This window comes from Rhinoderma darwinii, chromosome 8, assembly GCF_050947455.1.
Source record: "Rhinoderma darwinii isolate aRhiDar2 chromosome 8, aRhiDar2.hap1, whole genome shotgun sequence".
Lineage (NCBI taxonomy): Eukaryota > Metazoa > Chordata > Amphibia > Anura > Rhinodermatidae > Rhinoderma > Rhinoderma darwinii.
This window is the reverse complement of record NC_134694.1, coordinates 81,005,525-81,025,769: the sequence shown is the minus strand read 5'-3', so window position 1 is coordinate 81,025,769 and position 20,245 is coordinate 81,005,525. Positions and strand designations below refer to the sequence as shown.

Genomic DNA, 20,245 nt, shown 5'->3' with positions numbered 1-20,245 from the left:
TTTTAATTCTATTGTTTAACATAAGCCTCTGTTCATCTGTCATACACTTAAAGGGGTTTTCCGAGATAAAATGACTATGTGTTAATGCTTGTAATTTATTCATGTAAATACATTTATAATATATTTACATTTTCCAAATTGGCCCCGTTTCCACATGCTGCCGTGTGGTACTTGACGGGTGACGTCACTCTCTGGTCGCCGTGTTGGTCTTCAACTATTTTCCGGGTACACGACACGTCACTTGTTACGTGCCGTGTATGGGCTGTTCTGGTGTACAGCCCGTAACGCGCATGCGCATGCGCGGTCCCTGCTGTACTCGCGGTCCATGCTGTTCTCGATATAACAGCAGGGACCGCGCATGTGCGTTACAACAGACAGGAGGCTGTGTGGCATTACCTACAGGGGCTGTGTGGCACTACCTACAGGGGGCTATGGCAGTATCTACAGAGGGCAGTGTGTGGCATTATCTACAGAGGGAAGTGTGTGGCAAAAAAATGTACAAATGAAATTCATCTGATTTTAAAACGGAACGGTTGCAAAACGGATGCAAAACGGCCGGGAAACACGGTCCAAAACGGCCGTTTTTATCAGCCGACACTTGGACCCTGTCGTGTGAATAGAGCCTTAGCCCTTATTCACACGACAGGGTTTCCCGGCCGGGTGACGGCCATTCATAAAACGGCCGTCACCCGGCTGCAGTAGGGACAATAGACCCCTAATGGGGCTATTCACACGACCGATTTTTTGATGGCCCGGGAAACCTGTTCAATATCTTTCTGAACTCTACATATCTTTACACTTTTATCTTTAATTGCTACAATTCCCCCTCGCTCCTGTTTGCACTTTAACATATTCGCCACAAATCTGCCCGGTTTCCCACCATCAATATACTACCTTTGATCCTGAAAAAAACATTATATTTTGTGCTTTACAAAATTGTATTTGCTCATATGTTACCATATGTTACCATATGTATTCCGTTTCTTACGAGAATCCTTCGTCTTTTCTAAGAATATATATAGATTCTGCTTTCTGTACCCTATTCTTGGCCTCATATTCTTCTCACTGAAAGTGTTTTTTCATTCCGGCTATATGACCCTTCATCATCCCCCTTGCGAATGCCTTTAAGATATCCCACACAATTTATATCGGAGTCGTATTAATGTTACAATTTATGAATTCAGTTAGCGGTTTACAAATAATATCCTGGTGTGTTATCAGTGTTAGCCAATGAGGGTTAAGTCTAAAGCCACAGGAAAGATGGTGAGAGGTCATCAGTTTAATCACCATCATCAAGTGGTGAAATATTGATCTAGGTTCATATTTGATCTTTTGAACCAAAGGGATAGAATCCAAAGACCATGACTATCCTTGACAGGTTATTGCTCCCTGCATGGGTTGGTTGACCTCCAGAAATCAACCCACCCCACCTCCTTTACAAAATTACATAATAAGATTTCAGGTCTCAATTCTGCCTTGCCATTTAATCTTAACGTATCAACACCTTCTTCCATTACACAGTAATAATCACCTAAGGCGCATTTTGGTACATTGTCCTTATCTAATAAAAATTACATAATTCAATCAAGACAGACAGTGAAAACGGAGGCAGAGTGTACAGAAATGCCGAAACCAATCTTTGGCCTCCTAATTGAATGTCCAAGAAAATATATCTTCCCAAAACATCCACCTTTTCTTGAAAAATGTTGTACTGCAGTGATCTGCGTATTAGCAGACTAACCCCCCTCGAATAATTTGAATATACTGCATGGATTTCTGACCCAAATCATTTTCTGGAAAGTATTTATTTTTTCTCCAGTGTGTTTCTAACAAGCTCACTATACCCGGCATATGATTTTTTTTATCAGTTGAAAAATTGCTACCCTCTTAGATCTCTCTGCAAAACCTTTAACATTCCAGCAAACCACTCGTGTCATCACTGTCCATCACATAATATCTGAGGAGGAGAGGCAGTCTATACCTGACGTCCTATCCCCCCTCCAATATATTTATTATTATTTAGTGTCCAACCAATCATTTGCCTCCTTTGGAGTCCTGAAATAAATCGTCTCATTCTGGTAAATTACTCTCAATTTGGCAGGAAACAACAGCATATACTTAATATTTTTCTCCATCAACCTCTTTTTCACGTCAGCATATTTTGCTCTGCGTGTTGCTTCTCTTGAATAATCCAGATACAAAAAAAATCCTTTTTCCATTATATTCAATTTGTTGCATCTCCCTAGCTTTCCTGAGTAGATGGTCTCTGTCTGATGAATAAACAAATTTGAATAGAATGGGGCGAGGGATAGTCCCTGATGTTACAGTCCACAATGGGATTCTATTAGCCCTTTCAACCCCGTACAGGCTAGAAAAGCCCTCCTTCCCCGTAGTCCTTGCAATTCACTCCAAGAAATGGTAATACAGTCCCCGTCTTCTGCTTTTTCCGGAAACCCAACTGCCTTTACATTGCATTGCCTGAACCTGTTCTCTAAGTCTGTTATCTTTTGCATCAGCTGTTGATTAGAAATGGACTATTTTTTTAGTTCTTTTGACATGCTGTTAACAGAGTCCTCTACTTCCCCAACTCTTTGTTCCACTTCTCCCACTCTTTCACGTATCTGTTTTATATCTTCCCTTATCAAAATGATATCAGATCTTGCTCCATTCATCTCCTTTTGGGTAATATCTAACGTCTGTTTTGACTCAAAGCCTACTTTTAATATTTGTTCCAGCAGTGGATTATTTAAAATTCTGAGAGGAGACGTCTACCCCTTCTACGGCTAGTGGAGCCCCCTTAGGGACCTCATCATCACTAATCTATCTCCCTCTAGGATTTCTCCCTCCATCACATCCCACTTGCTCCTCCTGCCCCTTTTTCCCACTGTCCATAGTTTTAAGATACCTTTCCATTTTACCTTGGTTATTGGCCTATTTCTCTCTTTACTCTCCTCCTGTACCAATCCTGTTTTTATTGGGGTCACAACAGCAGCTGTACCAGATAGTCTCTGTTTGCTCACCAATACCTCCTCCTTTGCAGGTAGGGTCTGATTTCTTTTCACCATATTACCATTCATGCAGTCGACGGCGCTATTGATTCCGTCAAAACGACAGAACCCGGTCACAACCATTAGCTAGGTTTCCGTTACCATTGATTTCAGTGGTGAGGGAAAGGGAAGCTGAGGTTTCCAATTGCCTTTCCACTGAGGGGTTAACCTGACGGAAACCTCAGACGGAACCCCTCAGCGGAACATAGATGGTGATGTGGACACAGCCTAAGGCTCTATTCACACGACAGGGTCCGAGAGTCGGCCATTTTGGTCAGTTTTTCTCAGCCATTTTGCATCAAATCCGTTTTTGTTGCATGCCGGTGTTTCTGTTTTTAATGGCAAATTTTGACCCGTTTTGCATCAGTTTTTTTCCCTGTCAGTTATAAAAACGGATGAATTTCATTTGTCAAAATTTTTTCCACACGCTTCCCTCTGTAGATAATGGCATCCTCTATAGCTAATGCCACACACTGCCCTCTGTGGCTAATGCCACACAGCCCCTGTAGATACTGCCACAACACCCCTGTAGATAATGTCACACACTTCCCCCTGTAGATAATGCCACACAGCCCCCTGTAGATAATGCCAAACACTGCCCACTGTAGATATTGCCACAGCCCCCTGTAGATAATTCCACACACTGCCCTCTGTAGATAATACCACACAGCCCCCTGTAGATATTGCCACAGCCCCCTGTAGATAATGACACACACTGCCCTATGTTAATAATGCCACACAGCCCCCTGTAGATACTGCCACAGCCCCCCTTGTAGATAATGCCACACAGCCTCCTTGTACTTAGTGCCACACATCCCCCCTGTAGATAATGCCACACACTGCCCTCTGTAGATAATGCCACCCAGCCCCCTGTAGATACTGCCACAGCACCCCTCTAGGTAGTGCCACAAAGCCCCCCTGTAGCTACCACACAGCTCCCTTGTACATAGCATCCCCGTAGAAGCCCCCCCGTAGATGGCACACCCCTCCCTCCCTGTAGACAGTGCCACTGTAGGGGACCCCTCCAGGAGAAGTCCCTAACTTCACTGACCATATATGGACAGTGATGTCACGTACTTCTCCTGGAGCGGTCCCCCGCTTCTGAAGCGGAATCCCCGGCCACAGTAGCCCATCGGCCAGTGATTCCACTCCAGGAATGTCCCCGATTCACAGTCCATATATGGACAGTGTCTTCTCTTGGAGCGGAATCACCAGTCACAGCTGTGTCAGAGACGGCTGTGACCGGGGATTCTGCTTCATATATGGACAGTGAAGGCAGGGACTTCTCCTGGAGCGGAATCCCCGGTCACAGCCGCTGTGGCTGGGGATTACGCTTCACGTCCATGACATCACTGTCCATATATGGACAGTGAAGTCAGGGACTTCTCCTGGAGCGGAATTCCCAGACCACAGCTTCGGCAACGCTGTGGCCGGGGATTAGGGATTCCACTCCTACAGGGAGAAAAAAAATCTCTTCCTCCTCACATGCACTTCGCACTGTGAGGAGGAGGAGAAGAGAGCGAGCGGCAGAAAGCATGGCCGTCACTCGGATCACATCCAAGTAAGCTTTACACGGCCCCATAGACTTCTATGTGAGCCGTGCGGCCGGGAGATCGGCCCAAAAAAGGGCTTGCTCCATTTTTGGACAGCCCGGTTAACCAGGCCGAGTATCCCTGTCGTGTGAATAGGGCCAACAGTGAGAGAAGGGAAGGGGAGAGCAGATGACCTCAGCATCTGACAGGAGCGGTGTGCTGTTGGATCCATGACAGCAGGACAACCAGCTTGGAGAAGGAGTTACACAGACTCTACAGCAGCAAAATTGTAGGATATGTTTAATAAAATCTATTTAGAAAGTTGCTTCAGTTTGCATTAGAGAAGGAAATGAACAATAAAAAAAATTTCAGTGTAAAGGTGTCCATACCCTTTAAAGACCTCAAAGTAGAATTAGGTGCACCAGATCAGATGCAAATGATTATTATTTAAACATCATTTAGTGTGGTTTGCCATTTTGTGGTTGAAATGTGAGGTACATAGTACCGTTGAGAAAAGAGATATGCCCATCAATTTTAACCAAGGGATTCCACAGATTCACAGTTTTTATGGTCAAGAAGCCTTTGTCGCCTCTGTAGATTGAAACTTTTTTTCTTCAGATGGAGGGAATGCCCTTCTGTCTTTTGAGTGGTTTTTGCATGGAACAGGTTTTCACCATATTTTTTGTATGGACAATTCATATATTTTTACAAGTTAATCATGTCCTCCAAGTAGCGCCATGCCTAGATCCAAAGAGCTTTTTCAGGCATTCAGAAACGTCTAGGGGCGATTACAGCAATATCAGCCTGCGAGCAGAAAGCATGATGCTGAAAGAAGTCTGTGAGAACCCCAGAATTATATAATAGCCTATAGGTAGCTCCTACGTCCAATTAGAGATCAATTTAAATATACGTATAAGAAAAAATAAGTATGCAAATTTTCCTGTACGGGTTTGCTGCAATAGAAAGAAACGAGAAAGCCACTGCAATCCAGTAAAGTCTCAAACAGTCAATGCTTCATAGTAGTAATATTCAACAGACCTGTTAATACAAAAGAGAAAGGTAATTATACTATTTCAAATCAGTTAACAAATGGAGGGTTACATAATCCAGAAATCATAAATAAAACTCTGTACATCATAATCCCTATTTAGATCTTTAGGTTCTAAAGATTGTAGGACATGGATCCAAAACACTTCCCTGCATTTAAACAATTTAATCCAATTGCCCCCTCGTCGTGGTAGGGACACATTTGATATTTAATTTGGGAAACTGTATGTCCCATTGCTTGAAAATGATGATGCAGCGGTACTCGTAAATTTCCACATCTGATAGTGGACTTGTGCTGAGAGATGCGATCTCGTATATGTTGGAGAAACGACCCAACATATACGAGACTGCATGGACACTTTATAGCATAAACCAGGGTGTGTGTGTGGCACTATCTACAAGGGTGTTTGTGTGGCACCATCTACACAGGGCACCATGACACTATCTACAGAGGTCACTCTGGCACTATCTACAAAGGGCACTTTGGCACTATCTACAGAGGGGGGCTGTGGCACTATCAACAAGGGGGTGGTATTATCGACAGGGGGTGTGCGGCACTCTCTACAGGGGGTGTCTGTGGCTTTATCTACAGGGGATGTGTGGCACTATCTACAAGGGTGTGTGTCTGGCACTATCTACAGGGTGTGTGTGTGTGCCACTATTTACAAGGGGATATGGCACTATCTACAAGGGTGTGTGGCTCTATCTAGAAGGGGGTGTGGCTCTATATACAAGGGTGTGTGTATGGCACTATCTAAAAGGTGATGTGTGTGGCACGGTCTACAAGGGTGCGTGTGGCACTACGTACAAGGGTGTGTGTGGCACTTTCTACAAGGGGGGGTGGCACTATCTACAGGGGGTGGCACTATCTACAAGGGGGTGTGGCACTATCTACAAGGTGGTGTGTGTGGCACTATCTACAATGGTGTGTGTGGCACTATCTACAAGGGATGTGTATGGCACCATCTACAAGGGTGGTGTGGCACTATCTACAAGGTGGTGTGTGTGGCACTATCTACAAGGGTGTGTGTGGCACTATCTACAAGGGGGTGTGCCACTATCTACAAGGGGGTGTGCCACTATCTACAAGGGGGTGTGCCACTATCTACAAGGTGGTGTGTGTGGCACTATCTACAAGGTGGTGTGTGTGGCACTATCTACAAGGGTGTTGTGTGTGGCACTATCTACAAGGGTGTGTGTGGCACTATCTACAAGGGTGTGTATGGCACTATCTACAAGGGTGGTGTGGCACTATCTACAAGGGTGTGTGTGGCACTATCTACAAGGGTGTGTGTGGCACTATCTACAAGGGGGGGTGGCACTATCTACAGGGGGTGGCACTATCTACAAGGGGGTGTGGCACTATCTACAAGGGGGTGTGGCACTATCTACAAGGGGGTGTGGTACTATCTACAAGGGGGTGTGGCACTATCTACAAGGGGGTGTGGCACCATCTACAAGGGGGTGTCTGCCACTATCTACAAGGTGGTGTGTGTGGCACTATCTACAAGGTGGTGTGTGTGGCAATATCTACAAGGGTGTGTGTGGCACTATCTACAAGGGTGGTGTGTGTTGCACTATCCACAAGGAGGTGTGTGTGCCACTATCTACAAGGGAGTGTGTGTGGCACTATCTACATTGGGGGGTGTGGCACTATTTACAAGGGGGGGTGGCACTATCTACAAGGGGGGGGGGTGTGTGAACATCTTTTAGAAGACTCAAGCTCGGCTGGAAGTAGACCTTGACATGAGAGTGGCATGCCTAAATATACCAGTAAATCCCCCAAGGAATGGTCGAAAATAAAGAAATGGAGTCTTCTTAAAAGTCAAAGCCTGAATCTAAACCCCATCAAGAGGCTAGAGGTGGATTTTAAACAGGCTGTGCATGCAGGAAACCCCTCAAACATCACACAGCTGAAAATATTATACATGGAGGAGAGGGAAAATCATGCCAGAGACTACTGGACAGTTATTAGAAACGCCTACAGGAGGTTGTTTTCGCCAAAGCGGGCAATACCAGGTCAAGGGTGTATTTAAAAATGGCATACGTAACTGTGAATTATTTGTTCAATATATTTTTGCAATAGATCATTGCAGTTATTGTTATTACTGTATATGTATTATGCCAATTAGAGATCAATTTAAATATACGTATAAGAAAAAATAAATATGCACATTTTCCTGTACGGGTTCGCTGCAATAGAAAGAAACGAGAAAGCCACTGCAATCCGGTAAAGTCTCAAACAGTCAATGCTTCATAGTAGTAATATTCGACAGACCTGTTAATACAAAAGAGAAAGGTAATTATACTATTTCAAATCAGTTAACAAATGGAGGGTTACATAATCCAGAAATCATAAATAAAACTCTGTACATCATAATCCCTATTTAGACCTTTAGGTTCTAAAGATTGTAGGACATGGATCCAAAACACTTCTCTGCATTTAAACAATTTAATCCAATTGCCCCCTCGTCGTGGTAGGGACACATTTGATATTTAGTTTGGGAAACTGTATGTCCCATTGCTTGAAAATGATGATGCACCGGTACTCGTAAATTTCCACATCTGATAGTGGACTTGTGCTGAGAGATGCGATCTCGTATATGTTGGAGAAACGACCCAACATATACGAGACTGCATGGACACTTTATAGCATAAACCAGGGTGTGTGTGTGGCACTATCTACAAGGGTGTTTGTGTGGCACCATCTACAGAGGGCACCATGACACTATCTACAGAGGTCACTCTGGCACTATCTACAAAGGGCAATTTGGCACTATCTACAGAGGGGGGCTGTGGCACTATCAACAAGGGGGTGGTATTATCGACAGGGGGTGTGCGGCACTCTCTACAGGGGGTGTGCGTGGCTTTATCTACAGGGGATGTGTGGCACTATCTACAAGGGTGTGTGTCTGGCACTATCTACAGGGTGTGTGTGTGTGTGTGTGTGTGTGTGGCACTATTTACAAGGGGATGTGGCACTATCTACAAGGGGATGTGGCACTATCTACAAGGGGGTGTGGCTCTATCTACAAGGGGGTGTGGCTCTATCTACAAGGGGTGTGGCTCTATATACAAGGGTGTTTGTATGGCACTATCTAAAAGGTGATGTGTGTGGCACTGTCTACAAGGGTGCGTGTGGCACTACTTACAAGGGGGTGTGTGTGGCACTTTCTACAAGGGGGGGTGGCACTATCTACAGGGGGTGGCACTATCTACAAGGGGGTGTGTGCCACTATCTACAAGGTGGTGTGTGTGGCACTATCTACAAGGTGGTGTGTGCGTGGCACTATCTACAAGGGTGTGTGTGGCACTATCTACAAGGGTGGTGTGTGTGGCACTATCCACAAAGAGGTGTGTGTGTGTGTGTGTGTGTGTGTGTGTGTGTGGAACTATCTACAAGGGAGTGTGTGTGGCACTATCTACAAGGGGGTGTGGCACTATTTACAAGGGGGGGTGGCACTATCTACAAGGGGGGGGGGTGTGTGAACATCTTTTAGAAGACTCAAACTCGGCTGGAAGTAGACCTTGACATGAGAGTGGCATGCCTAAATATACCAGTAAATCCCCCAAGGAATGGTTGAAAATAAAGAAATGGAGTCTTCTTAAAAGTCAAAGCCTGAATCTAAACCCCATCAAGAGGCTAGAGGTGGATTTTAAACAGGCTGTGCATGCAGGAAACCCCTCAAACATCACACAGCTGAAAATATTATACATGAAGGAGAGGGAAAATCATGCCAGAGACTACTGGACAGTTATTAGAAACGCCTACAGGAGGTTGTTTTCGCCAAAGCGGGCAATACCAGGTCAGGGGTGTATTTAAAAATGGCATACGTAACTGTGAATTATTTGTTCAATATATTTTTGCAATAGATCATTGCAGTTATTGTTATTACTGTATATGTATTATGCCAAAAGCATTCCTGTGCTTCTGGACTGTTGACAGCTTTTATGTGTACATACTTTCAGGAGCCTCTGGTGACTGTGCATGTGGCGGTGGTAGTAATGGTGATGGAAGGGTTGGAGAGCCTGGACCTTCAGGCCCATCGGGAAGTGATGGATTTCCTGGATTTGAAGGATCACCAGGCGATCCTGGCAGAAGAGGATCAGAGGGCCCACCCGGACTGCCAGTAAGCAGTTTTTCTATAGTTGTAACTACTCAGGGGTAAATAAGGTTTCTTTATTATGCAGATTGGTTAACCTGCTATAGAAGTTTTGCATCGTGGTACAATTCTAGTTTAATTTGGGGAACTATGATAAATGGTGTGTTTATGGTTTCTCATAGTTACACTAGTGTGTAGAAGTTTAGAATCCCTAAGAATTAAAAAGAAAAAAAAAAAAGAATTGATCCTTTTTTACCATCCAATTTTAAAGGTAAGATACAGTCTAATATAGGTAAGTTAATAATAATGGTGACAATGACTAATACTTTTTGAAAATAGTTTATTTAAAATGTAGTATTCACATACAACTGCAAAGCCTTTACAAGGGTTTTCCATGACTAAAATTTTGATGACCTTTCCTTAGAATGTGCCATCTATAATTGATTAGTAAGGGCTTTCCAGCAGGAATGGCTAGGCCTAGTACTACAGCTCAGATCCATTAACCTCTATCCCCACAGAAGGTAGAGCTTAAAGTCTCTGAATATTTTAAAAAAAAACGGACACCTGGAATGACAAATATCTGCAAAGTTTTACTTGCTGAAAATAAAATAGTGTTTGAAAAATGTAACGTTTGATAGATAAAGCAGTTATATGAAATAAAAGTAATTAGCTAAGGAGATTGTCCATGATTTCAAAAATATGGCTGCTTTCCTCCAGAAACACCACCACAGCTGTCCAGGACTTGTGCTTGGTATTACAGCTTAGCTCCATTAATGTACATGTGGACAGGCGTGACATTATTTTTGGTAAAAAGCAGTCATATTTTTCTAATCCTGGACATCCCCTTTAAAGAGAACCTGTCACTTTAGCAATATTAAAAATCATGACATTGGTATGATAACCCGATAGGGTACAATTACACCTACTAAATATCACCGTAAAGTTTCAAACATAGAAAAATGACAGCACTGCTTTTGTGGAGTCACATGCAGGCACTGCTAACTGGAGGATGACACTGATCCCCTTATTTAAAGAAAACTGTCCTAGTGAAGGGTTCTCTTTAAACGGAACATGTCAGCAGTTTGGAGTCCTCAAAACTGCTGACAGCACTATATACCATGTGGGGAGTGCATTGTAATCATACCTATGTTGTTGGTCATGCAAGTTGCATGACCAACAACATAGGTATGGTTATGCTACACTCGCTACTCCAGCAGACACATAAAATCATACCCCCTCCACCTTACTTAGTCCATATTATAACACTGTTCTTTATTTCTTACAAGCAACCTCTAACTTGCCTTTTGGAATAATTCAGGTTCCTGTAACATATTTATTATTGAAATCACTGTCTGCTGCAAATAGCTCTGGTAATCGCATGGCCCAGAGATGCCTTACCCAAGTATCTCCAATAGAAGCGGTTAGATCACATCTAACAAAATGTATAGTTACATAGATCACTTCCAAATGTGAGCAGGAAGTTGGACTGTCACACATTCTGGTCTAAAGCACAGGTAACGGCACAGGTGAGGAAGTATGCAGAGAGGAGAACTTTGAACAGAGCGGAGGACAAGCATGCGCTCCGCCACTCCATTCAATGTCTTTGGGACTGACGGAGGCAGCCAAGTACAGTTCTTTTAGTGATTTCCGTTAGTCATATGAACATTGAATGGAGTGGCAGGACGCATGCTTAATTGCCACTCCAATCAAGCTCCTCCAGGCATTGATTATAGGGTGGGTACAAGGGTCACATGCCCTGGGGCCTCCAACAACTTGTGGACCGATGGGGCCTCTATTAATGCCAGTTCTTGTGGAACTCCCACCTCTCAGGAAATCAGATACCCCCTGATGGCTGTTTGCAATCCTATCTATCCAAGAAGAGGTGAAGAAGTATGCGTGTGACTCTGTCGTTTGAAGTCTAAGAGAGTCGCTGGTTTGGCTGGGTCCATAACTCCAATAGACTTCTATACTGTATGTGACTCCTTTTAGGGGGTCGAGATTCCAGAGGTGGGATGGGGGCCCTCACCATATATTTTTTGTCCAGGGGCCTCGACCAACCTCAATCTGGCCCTGCTTCAGCTAGACAATCACAAACGACAAATACACACATAGAACTGTAAACATGGTTTAGAAGAAAGTATTGTTTTTGTTAATTATTATTATTGACATTCTGATTTTAGTTTATTTTGTTTAATAACAAGACTGTTTTCTTATTCTTAGGGTTCTCTAGGACAACCTGGTGCTTCAGGACCAAAGGGGGAAAAAGGAGATCCAATCTTTCCATCTGGCCGAGGAACACGTGGAGACCCAGGATCTGTTGGGCTTAGAGGTGCCACTGGACTTCCAGGAAACCCAGGAAGGGATGGACTACCAGGGCTCTCTGGTCGAAAAGGCGCACCTGTAAGTTTTTATAGAATTTTTTTTAAATGCATGTAGAGCAAACAACATTACTTAAAATGATTGAGATTTGCATTCTACTGCCTAGCTTTTATGAATCACTATCAAGAAGTCAATCTAGTTTGCCCATTTCGAATAAAAAATGTTTAATGTTATTGTGTTTTTTATTAGCATTTTTGGAATTACACATCAGTATCTTTGTTTTAGGACAGATTAGTGTCTACTACACAAGAACCTGCTGCTGTTGATTTTACCTTTACAGCATCAGAAAGTCTGTTCCAAGTATCTACTAGCTAATATGGTATATGGGCAAGGGTTGTCCAATTCGGATAACCCCTATACGTTCCACTAGTATTCTAGTTTTTAACTTTCATAATATGTTTTGTGTCCATTTATGTCACCCATCCCTGAACCAGGGAATTGAAACTCTTACACATATGCTTGTATAATCTTTGTGGATTTATTATTGTTTCATTTACATTTTAATTTTCAGGGTGAAGGTGGTTTTGGAAATCCTGGGGAGAAAGGTTATCCAGGACAACCTGGTCAAAAGGGAAGTCGTGGGGAAAGTGGACTTCCAGGTGTTGGCTTTCCAGGTTTACCTGGTTCTCGTGGGCTTCCTGGTGAACCAGGGTTAGCGGGACTGGATGGAAGACCAGGTGAACCTGGACCTCCTGGTATGTATTTTATAGATCTTTAATTTAATGACTGTATATCTTTTTTCCACAGTTATTAAAAATTATTTCATGGAAAGATATTGGTGACGACTTTTAGTATTTTAAAGAGGCTCTGCCACCACATTATAAGTGCCCTATCTCCTACATAAGGAGATAGGCGCTATAATGTAGGTGACAGTAATGCTTTTTATTAAAAAAACCGATCTATTTTTACCACTTTATTAGCGATTTTAGATTTATGCTAATGAGTTGCTTAATGGGCGTGTTTTTACTTTAGACCAAGTAGGCGTTGTACAGGGGAGTGTATGACGCTGACCAATCAGAGTCATGCACTCCTCTCCATTCATTTACTCAGCGCATAGGGATCCTGCTAGATCCTTATGTGCTGTCTTATACTAACACATTAACAATACTGAAGTGTTTAGACAGTGAATAGACATTCCACAGGATGTCTATTCATAATCCCTGCACTTCGTTACTCTGTCTGTGGTAGTTACAGCAGAGGACGCGTAGTCTCACGAGATTATGCGGTAGATGACAGGTTACAACGAGATCACGCTTCCTCTGCTGTAACTACCATAGAAACAGTAACGAAGTGCAGAGATTGTGAATAGACATTCCGTGGAATGTCTATTCACTGTCTAAACACTTCAGTATTGTTAATGTGTTAGTATAAGACAGCACATAAGGTGTAGGAGATTCGGCACTTATAATGTGGTGACAGAGCCTCTTTAAGTTGTTTGGTTAATATTTGCTGTTTTACACATTGATTTAAAGAGTAACGGTAGTTTAAAAAAACTTTTGATATGTCAAAGAGACATATCAGAATGTTCGATGGGGGGGGGGGCAGGTACTGAGAGCCTTTTACGTTGCTGAAATGTAGGCGCTGAAGCGCTCAGCTCAGCTGAAAGCTTTGCACCTTTGACTGATCACCGCTGAAGGTGGAGGGTGCTCAGCTAAGCACTTCTGCACCCTCGTTTCAGTGACGGTGGTAGTCACAGCACCTGGACCTCCACCGTTTAAAGGCTATGTATACCTTTGAAAGCGATTTTTTTAATTTTTTTTAAATAAAAAGGTCAATCAGTGTGTTTTGTGCAACTTTATAATTAGATTTTATTAAAACTTCTCTTGTACTTTTTGAGACACAGCTGCTCTGTATTCTGTATACAGAGCAGCTGTATCGTGCGCTGACACCTGAATCCGTCAGGTCAGCGGGACTGACGGGTTCAATGTCAGCGGGTCCTGAGTCTCTGACAAGCAGGATCGAGCTATTACCGATCACATCTAAGTTATGAACTTAGATATGATCGGTAACAGTTCAATCCTTTGTGTCAGGGACACGCAGGACCCGCTGACACTGAACCCATCAGTCCCGCTGACCTGATGGGTGCAGGATTCAGTGTAAGATACAGCTTCTCTGTATCGGTACAGGATTCAGCGTAAGTTACAGCTGCTCTGTATACAGAATACAAAGCTGAATGAAGGCGCGGAAGCGCTCAGCTGAAAGCTTTGCACCTTTGACTGATCGCCGCTGAAGGTGGAGGGTGCTCAGCTGAGCACTTCTGCACCCTCGTTTCAGTGACGGTGGTAGTCACAGAACCTGGACCCGCACCGTTTAAAGGCTATGTACACCTTTGAAAGCGATTTTTTTAATTTTTTTTAAATAAAAAGGTCAATCAGTGTGTTTTGTGCAACTTTATAATTAGATTTTATTAAAACTTCTCTTGTACTTTTTGAAACATAGCTGCTCTGTATTCTTTATACAGAGCAGCTGTATTGTGCGCTGAGACCTCAATCTGTCACGTCAGCGGGACTGACGGGTTCAGTGTCAGCGGGTCCTGAGTCTCTGACAAGCAGGATCGAGCTATTACCGATCACATCTAAGTTATGAACTTAGATATGATCGGTAACAGTTCAATCCTTTGTGTCAGGGACACGCAAGACCCGCTGACACTGAACCCGTCAGTCCCGTTGACCTGATGGGCGCAGGATTCAGTGTAAGATACAGCTGCTCTGTATACAGAATACAAAGCAGCTATATCTCAAAAAGTAAAAATCATTTTTAATAAAAACTAATTAGAATGTTGCACAAAACACACTGATTGACCTTTTTAATTTTAAAAATTCACTTTCGAATGTGTACATAGCCTTTAAAACTACTGATATGTCTCTATCAAAGTTTTTTAAAACTACAGTTACTCTTTAACATGATTTTTATGAAAAGCTGATGTACACAGACAGATTGACAGGTTTGGAGGTTGGTGGTTGGAGGTTTTCAATACATTGCTAGTAAGTTTAGTACATCAGCAATGTCTTTATTTTTTGTTTCTACTGAAGACAAGTATTTACCATACTTGAAAGTAGACCTCTTCATAGCTTTTCTTTAGCGAGTCAACCATAGCCTTCAGATGCATCCCCCATAGACTTTAGATTGTCAGCAGATCCTGTAAAATAGGCTGGATCCACCAACAAAATACCCATTACCAGCTTAATCTACATTATCAAATTCAACAACATGATGTAATTCACGATTGATACAAGACAAGTAAAGCAACGTTGTCCAACCTTATATGTAGATTGCATCTACACGTACACTGCGAAAGTCAACCTAGACAGTAAGAATAAATCCAGCCAACCTTTCATTTAAAACAAACTATTTTACTGAAATTTCAGCATTAAATTGTGCCAAGTACAATGGTCTACATTATTTTGCCTCATGCATGGAGCTTGTATAGCGGTGTATGGAGTTCCTATGGTTCCATACTACAGAGTTGTAGGCATTCTGAGTGCTGCCATATGGTGCATTGCTTCTATGTGCGAAATATCTCTGTAGTTAGGCCCCATGCACACGACAGTATTTTCGTCTATCCCGAAATACTGTCTGTAAATACGGATCCGTAGGCATCCGTATTTTATCCGTATATACGGAAGGGTGTCCGTAAATACAGTCTGTATTCCATCCGTATATATGGATCCATACAAAAAGAGGGAGGTTGCCAATGATGTCATCAACATGTTGCCTAGCAATACTTCCATAAATACGGACGGTTTACGGATGCACATCAGTAGCCGTCCGTATTTGCGGAAGCTTCCATAGACTTCTATGGGAGAGTCCGTGCTGTAATTACTGACAAGAATAGGACAGGTTCTAAAAGTTTTTCAGCATGGACACCCATCAGTAAAAATACTGAAAGGTGTCCGTGGCCAATAGAAATGAATGGGTCCGTAATTTCTGTCCGTAATTACTGATGAAAAATACTGTCGTGTGCATGGGCATCAGATGGAACATGGCACAATTTTATTCTTCTAGGATTCCATATGAATCTGGGAGAAAAAATAACTCCATATGAAATTGGAGCCATACAGAGGTACAGAAATGTGTAGACTTGTATGAGAGTCATAGTATGGCTCTATACAGCTGAACATCTAATTCTATGTACTATTCTAAAATTTATATATTAAATAACAAAGTGTAAGTATATAGCATTTTAAAAGTTCTGATTAAATGATTAAATATAATAAATGTGTTGTTAAATTCTATAATTGATAATAAGCTTCTATGCTTTATTTTGACTCCTTCCTTTCTAGTTACCTGTCAGTCAAACTTGAATAGTTGCTATTTTGTATTTTTATGAATCATTTTCATTTTGTCTTTGACAATGACAAAACAGCAGAAAGTATTATTCCAGATGCTATATGGTGACATACGTGAACACCGCTGATTTGGGAATCCATTCCAACATATCCAGTGCTCTTGGAGGGTCGGCTGTGGTCTATGCTTCCTAAACTTGCATTTTTTAATAAAAAGTTTTGTACCTACTTTTCCTGCTTTTGCTTGTTTAATAAATTATTTTCAATTTTCTACTTTTGCATATTTAACTTGTGAAATCGGCCAAATATATTCACTAAAATGGTGATGTGTTAGTAAAGAGTCATTTATTCTACAATAGTTAAATACAAACAATCATAATCCAATTGTTTAAAGGCACAATGGCAAATCCATGTCAGTAATGAAAGATTTATACAGGGATATTCATCTATCGTCATTTTACCAGCCCTATTAGGTGGTAATGTGAGTCAGAATTTGGTAAAACGTTCGATAAAGGGTAGAGCAAAAAGTTAAGCACCAGCTTCCAAGACTTCGAGCTTGGGTAATGCAGAAGCATTTTTTTTGCCTAACATAAGAAGTAAATAGAAATGTACACAGATATTTCAAATAAAGTTATAACATCATCATGTGGAAACGTGAATATATTTGTGCTGCTGAAAAGCTTATCTCTCTTAAGGGATTTTCTGACCTATGTCTAACCTGTCCTCCTTTGCTTAACTGGTATAGGTGACTGCTGCTGCGGGGACAATGTTGGTAATGGAGACTTAGTCACAGAGGGAGGTGAGAGGATAGATCCTAGAGGTTGAAGATCAAGACAGCTGTGAGATCTGTGTGATCTCCTGGTGCTGTTTGGAACCTCTGGATTTGCATGCATGCTACATCTGGTCATTCAATCCATAGCTTGGTAGACATTGTTAGGAATGTTTTTACGCAGTGATGAGCAACCTTTTATACGCTAAGCCATATTCTGACCTCAATTATTACGTGAATGCTTTGTCATGATGAATGACGTGGTACCTGTTAAATGAGAGCTGCTTTTAGCCTTCCGTTCACAGTGGTTGCTCACTACTGCCACAGGCTTAGAGTTGTGACAACATTTCCACCTACCTGCTTTCTAACTCATAAAAAGTCATTTATTCCCATTTTATTTTGTGTGTCACCATGGCAGTTAAGGATCTTTCACTTGTATGTAAAATGGTCCAAAAGTAACTAGCTTAGCAGACAGGACACTTTAAATACAGAGGTGACTGAGACAAGTCACTTCAAAGCAAAAAATAATGATGCTTTGTAAGTAAGTTAAATGTAAATGCCATTTAGTTACCTTTGTACCCCTTTCCCAATATGTTGAAAAAAGACTTTTGTTTTTTCACTCTAGATTTTTAGGTGCAGTCAATGTTTAGATTTAGGGTATGTTCATATCACGGTTTTTGCCTACGTTTGACTCGATACGCTGGTGAAAATCTACCGACGTATACATTAAGCGTAGGCTGTGATGGATGTCTAACAGTGCCATCCGCCATCAGAGACTTTAATGGTAAGGGCTAAATGTATATGTCGTGAACTCTCATGACCCTGTTCTTGACATATATGTTACAAACCTTTATAGCCTATGGGTGACGGATGCCTCTATTAGGCGTTCGTCAGCCATAGACAATATTAGTATGTGTTTAACATATACGTCATTAAATGTAAACCTTTGACATATGCCACATGGTGGTATACATCACCTATAGGCTCCCATGTTTTAAAAAAATGATACCGCGTAGTATATGTTTTTTTGAGGGATCCGAAGGGATGGAAAAGCATATGCTACTACGCTATTCCATCCTTAAAAAAAAAAAAAGTATACTAATGTATACCATCCCGATAGAGGCCAAAAGGACACTCTTTTAACCTCCATCGGGCTATTGGACCCCTATTGACACGTTTGGGAGCTTTCCCAACTTGAAAACTTAACAGACATCACAAACTTATGTGATGTGAACAGGGCCTTAGACTCAATAATGCCCAGGAATATATTGAAATTTAGAAATGCTGAATTATTTCACGTTTCTTAAAATGCGTTATAATTAGATTTCATGGATATATGTTATTTTTATACAAGACAATACTACACCTATGAGTGACAATATGTTATTTTTCAGTGTTCCGTCAAAGTAGCTGTTAAACCTAAAAGTAAACAGATTTGCATTATACGTTCAATAGCTTTTGAACTTTATTTGACCAGGAGAAGATGCTGTAGGTGTAATTTTTTTTTTACTAAATTGGTTGCAGCACAGTAGTCTGGTTTTGTAGTCTAGACCTCTCCTTAACAGCTTTTACAAGGCAATTCGGGGAGGGCTAGGTAGGTAGGTCAAGATTACACATCTATTGTACTGTACGAGAATCAACTAAGGAATTGCATTATTAAGTATTGAATAGCAAAATATTGAACAGAGCCATATACTGTCATATTTGCCTGGCAATGGAACATTCGAACTTGGTGCTTTTACATCTATAGGAAGCGGAGTTGTATGTGCACTTATTGCCACTTTTGCATCATTTGTGATTCATTCACTGGTCATTGTGATATGAATCCGTCATCATCCATAATCTTTGATGTTTTTTAAACCACAGCCTTAACCCACATTATAGCAGCTTTTGCATCAGCCATATAATGCACGTCCATTGATTCATCTACTGCCTCCTAGGTTTGGTTGTAGCATGCTAACATAAGGTCATTTTTCAGAAATTAACTGATTTGTGTTCTGCTAGGTCTTACCTTGCCATGTATAATTGCTGGGGAAGTAGGAGATCCAGGAACTCCTGGCAACTTTGGACCTCCAGGTATCTCTACAACTTTATTTTCCTTTTTATGAATATGGATATAATATATATACATATATATATATATATATATAAATATATATATATATATATATATATATGTAACAATGCAATTATTAATATTAGTTGTATTATAAACGTAGGTAATTAATTGAATTATCTGTTGCTTAGGTCCCAAGGGTGAAAAAGGTTTTTCAGGAATTCCTGGGCTACGTGGTTTTGATGGCGCCAAAGGTCCCCCAGGTAGTCCAGGAGTTGGTGGATTTCCAGGACCTTCAGGTATGAATCAAGTTTGGATTGAGTTGATAGATTCATAAATTATGTAATTTCTTTCTTAAGGGATATGCCCCATTTGTTTTACAGGATTTACCGGGCCCCGTGGGGATGAAGGCCCTATTGGATTTCCTGGCTTAGATGGCATTGATGGAATACCAGGAAAGACGGGAATCCCTGGTTTGCCTGGTTTTAAAGGAGCACGTGGGGAAGTTTTGGGTGCCGAGCCTGGTGCTCCTGGTGAGCCTGGAAGACCAGGTGTTATAGGAGATAAAGGAATTAGAGGGGAAGCTGGATTTGATGGACAGAATGGTAATTGGAAAGAGTGCATGTATATTATTTAAGGAACTTTAATATATAGGTGTAAATTAAACTGGTGTTGTGGATAATTCAAAGTCAAACAGTTGCTCCTGATTCATTCATATTTATTTCCTCATGAGAAGGTTTCACAGCAGTGTCATAATGATGTCACTCAGCAAGTGATGGCAGACTGCCTTTTACATACATTATGAGTGGGCTTATATACAGTTTTTTAGACTGAACTTTTACTACATCAGCTGTAATATATTCTCTTGAGTTTGCACAAAACAAATTACATTCACAATATTTTCTTAGCATTGCAATATTTTCCTAAATGGTAAGTCCTTATCGTCTTCTGTATTCTGTAAGGAGGGCGTAGAGGGTGGGGTCTTGAGTCATCAGTTTTCCCTCAGCCTTTATTCTTGCTGATTCA

At 41.6% G+C, this 20,245-nt stretch overlaps 1 protein-coding gene across 3 annotated transcripts in view; it reads left to right on the top strand.

Annotated features, from left to right (window-relative positions):
• Positions 1-20,245, top strand: part of COL4A6 (collagen type IV alpha 6 chain) — a 247,557-nt gene that overhangs the window by 164,263 nt on the left and 63,049 nt on the right. For 2 of the 3 annotated variants that reach the window (XM_075835802.1, XM_075835803.1), the window contains 7 exons: positions 9,596-9,756; positions 11,950-12,129; positions 12,620-12,803; positions 17,140-17,193; positions 19,168-19,239; positions 19,411-19,518; positions 19,603-19,824. In XM_075835802.1, the coding sequence (XP_075691917.1) occupies positions 9,596-9,756; positions 11,950-12,129; positions 12,620-12,803; positions 17,140-17,193; positions 19,168-19,239; positions 19,411-19,518; positions 19,603-19,824 (981 nt within the window). The remainder of the gene's footprint in view (positions 1-9,595; positions 9,757-11,949; positions 12,130-12,619; positions 12,804-17,139; positions 17,194-19,167; positions 19,240-19,410; positions 19,519-19,602; positions 19,825-20,245) is intronic. The other variant, XM_075835804.1, reaches the window with a different exon arrangement.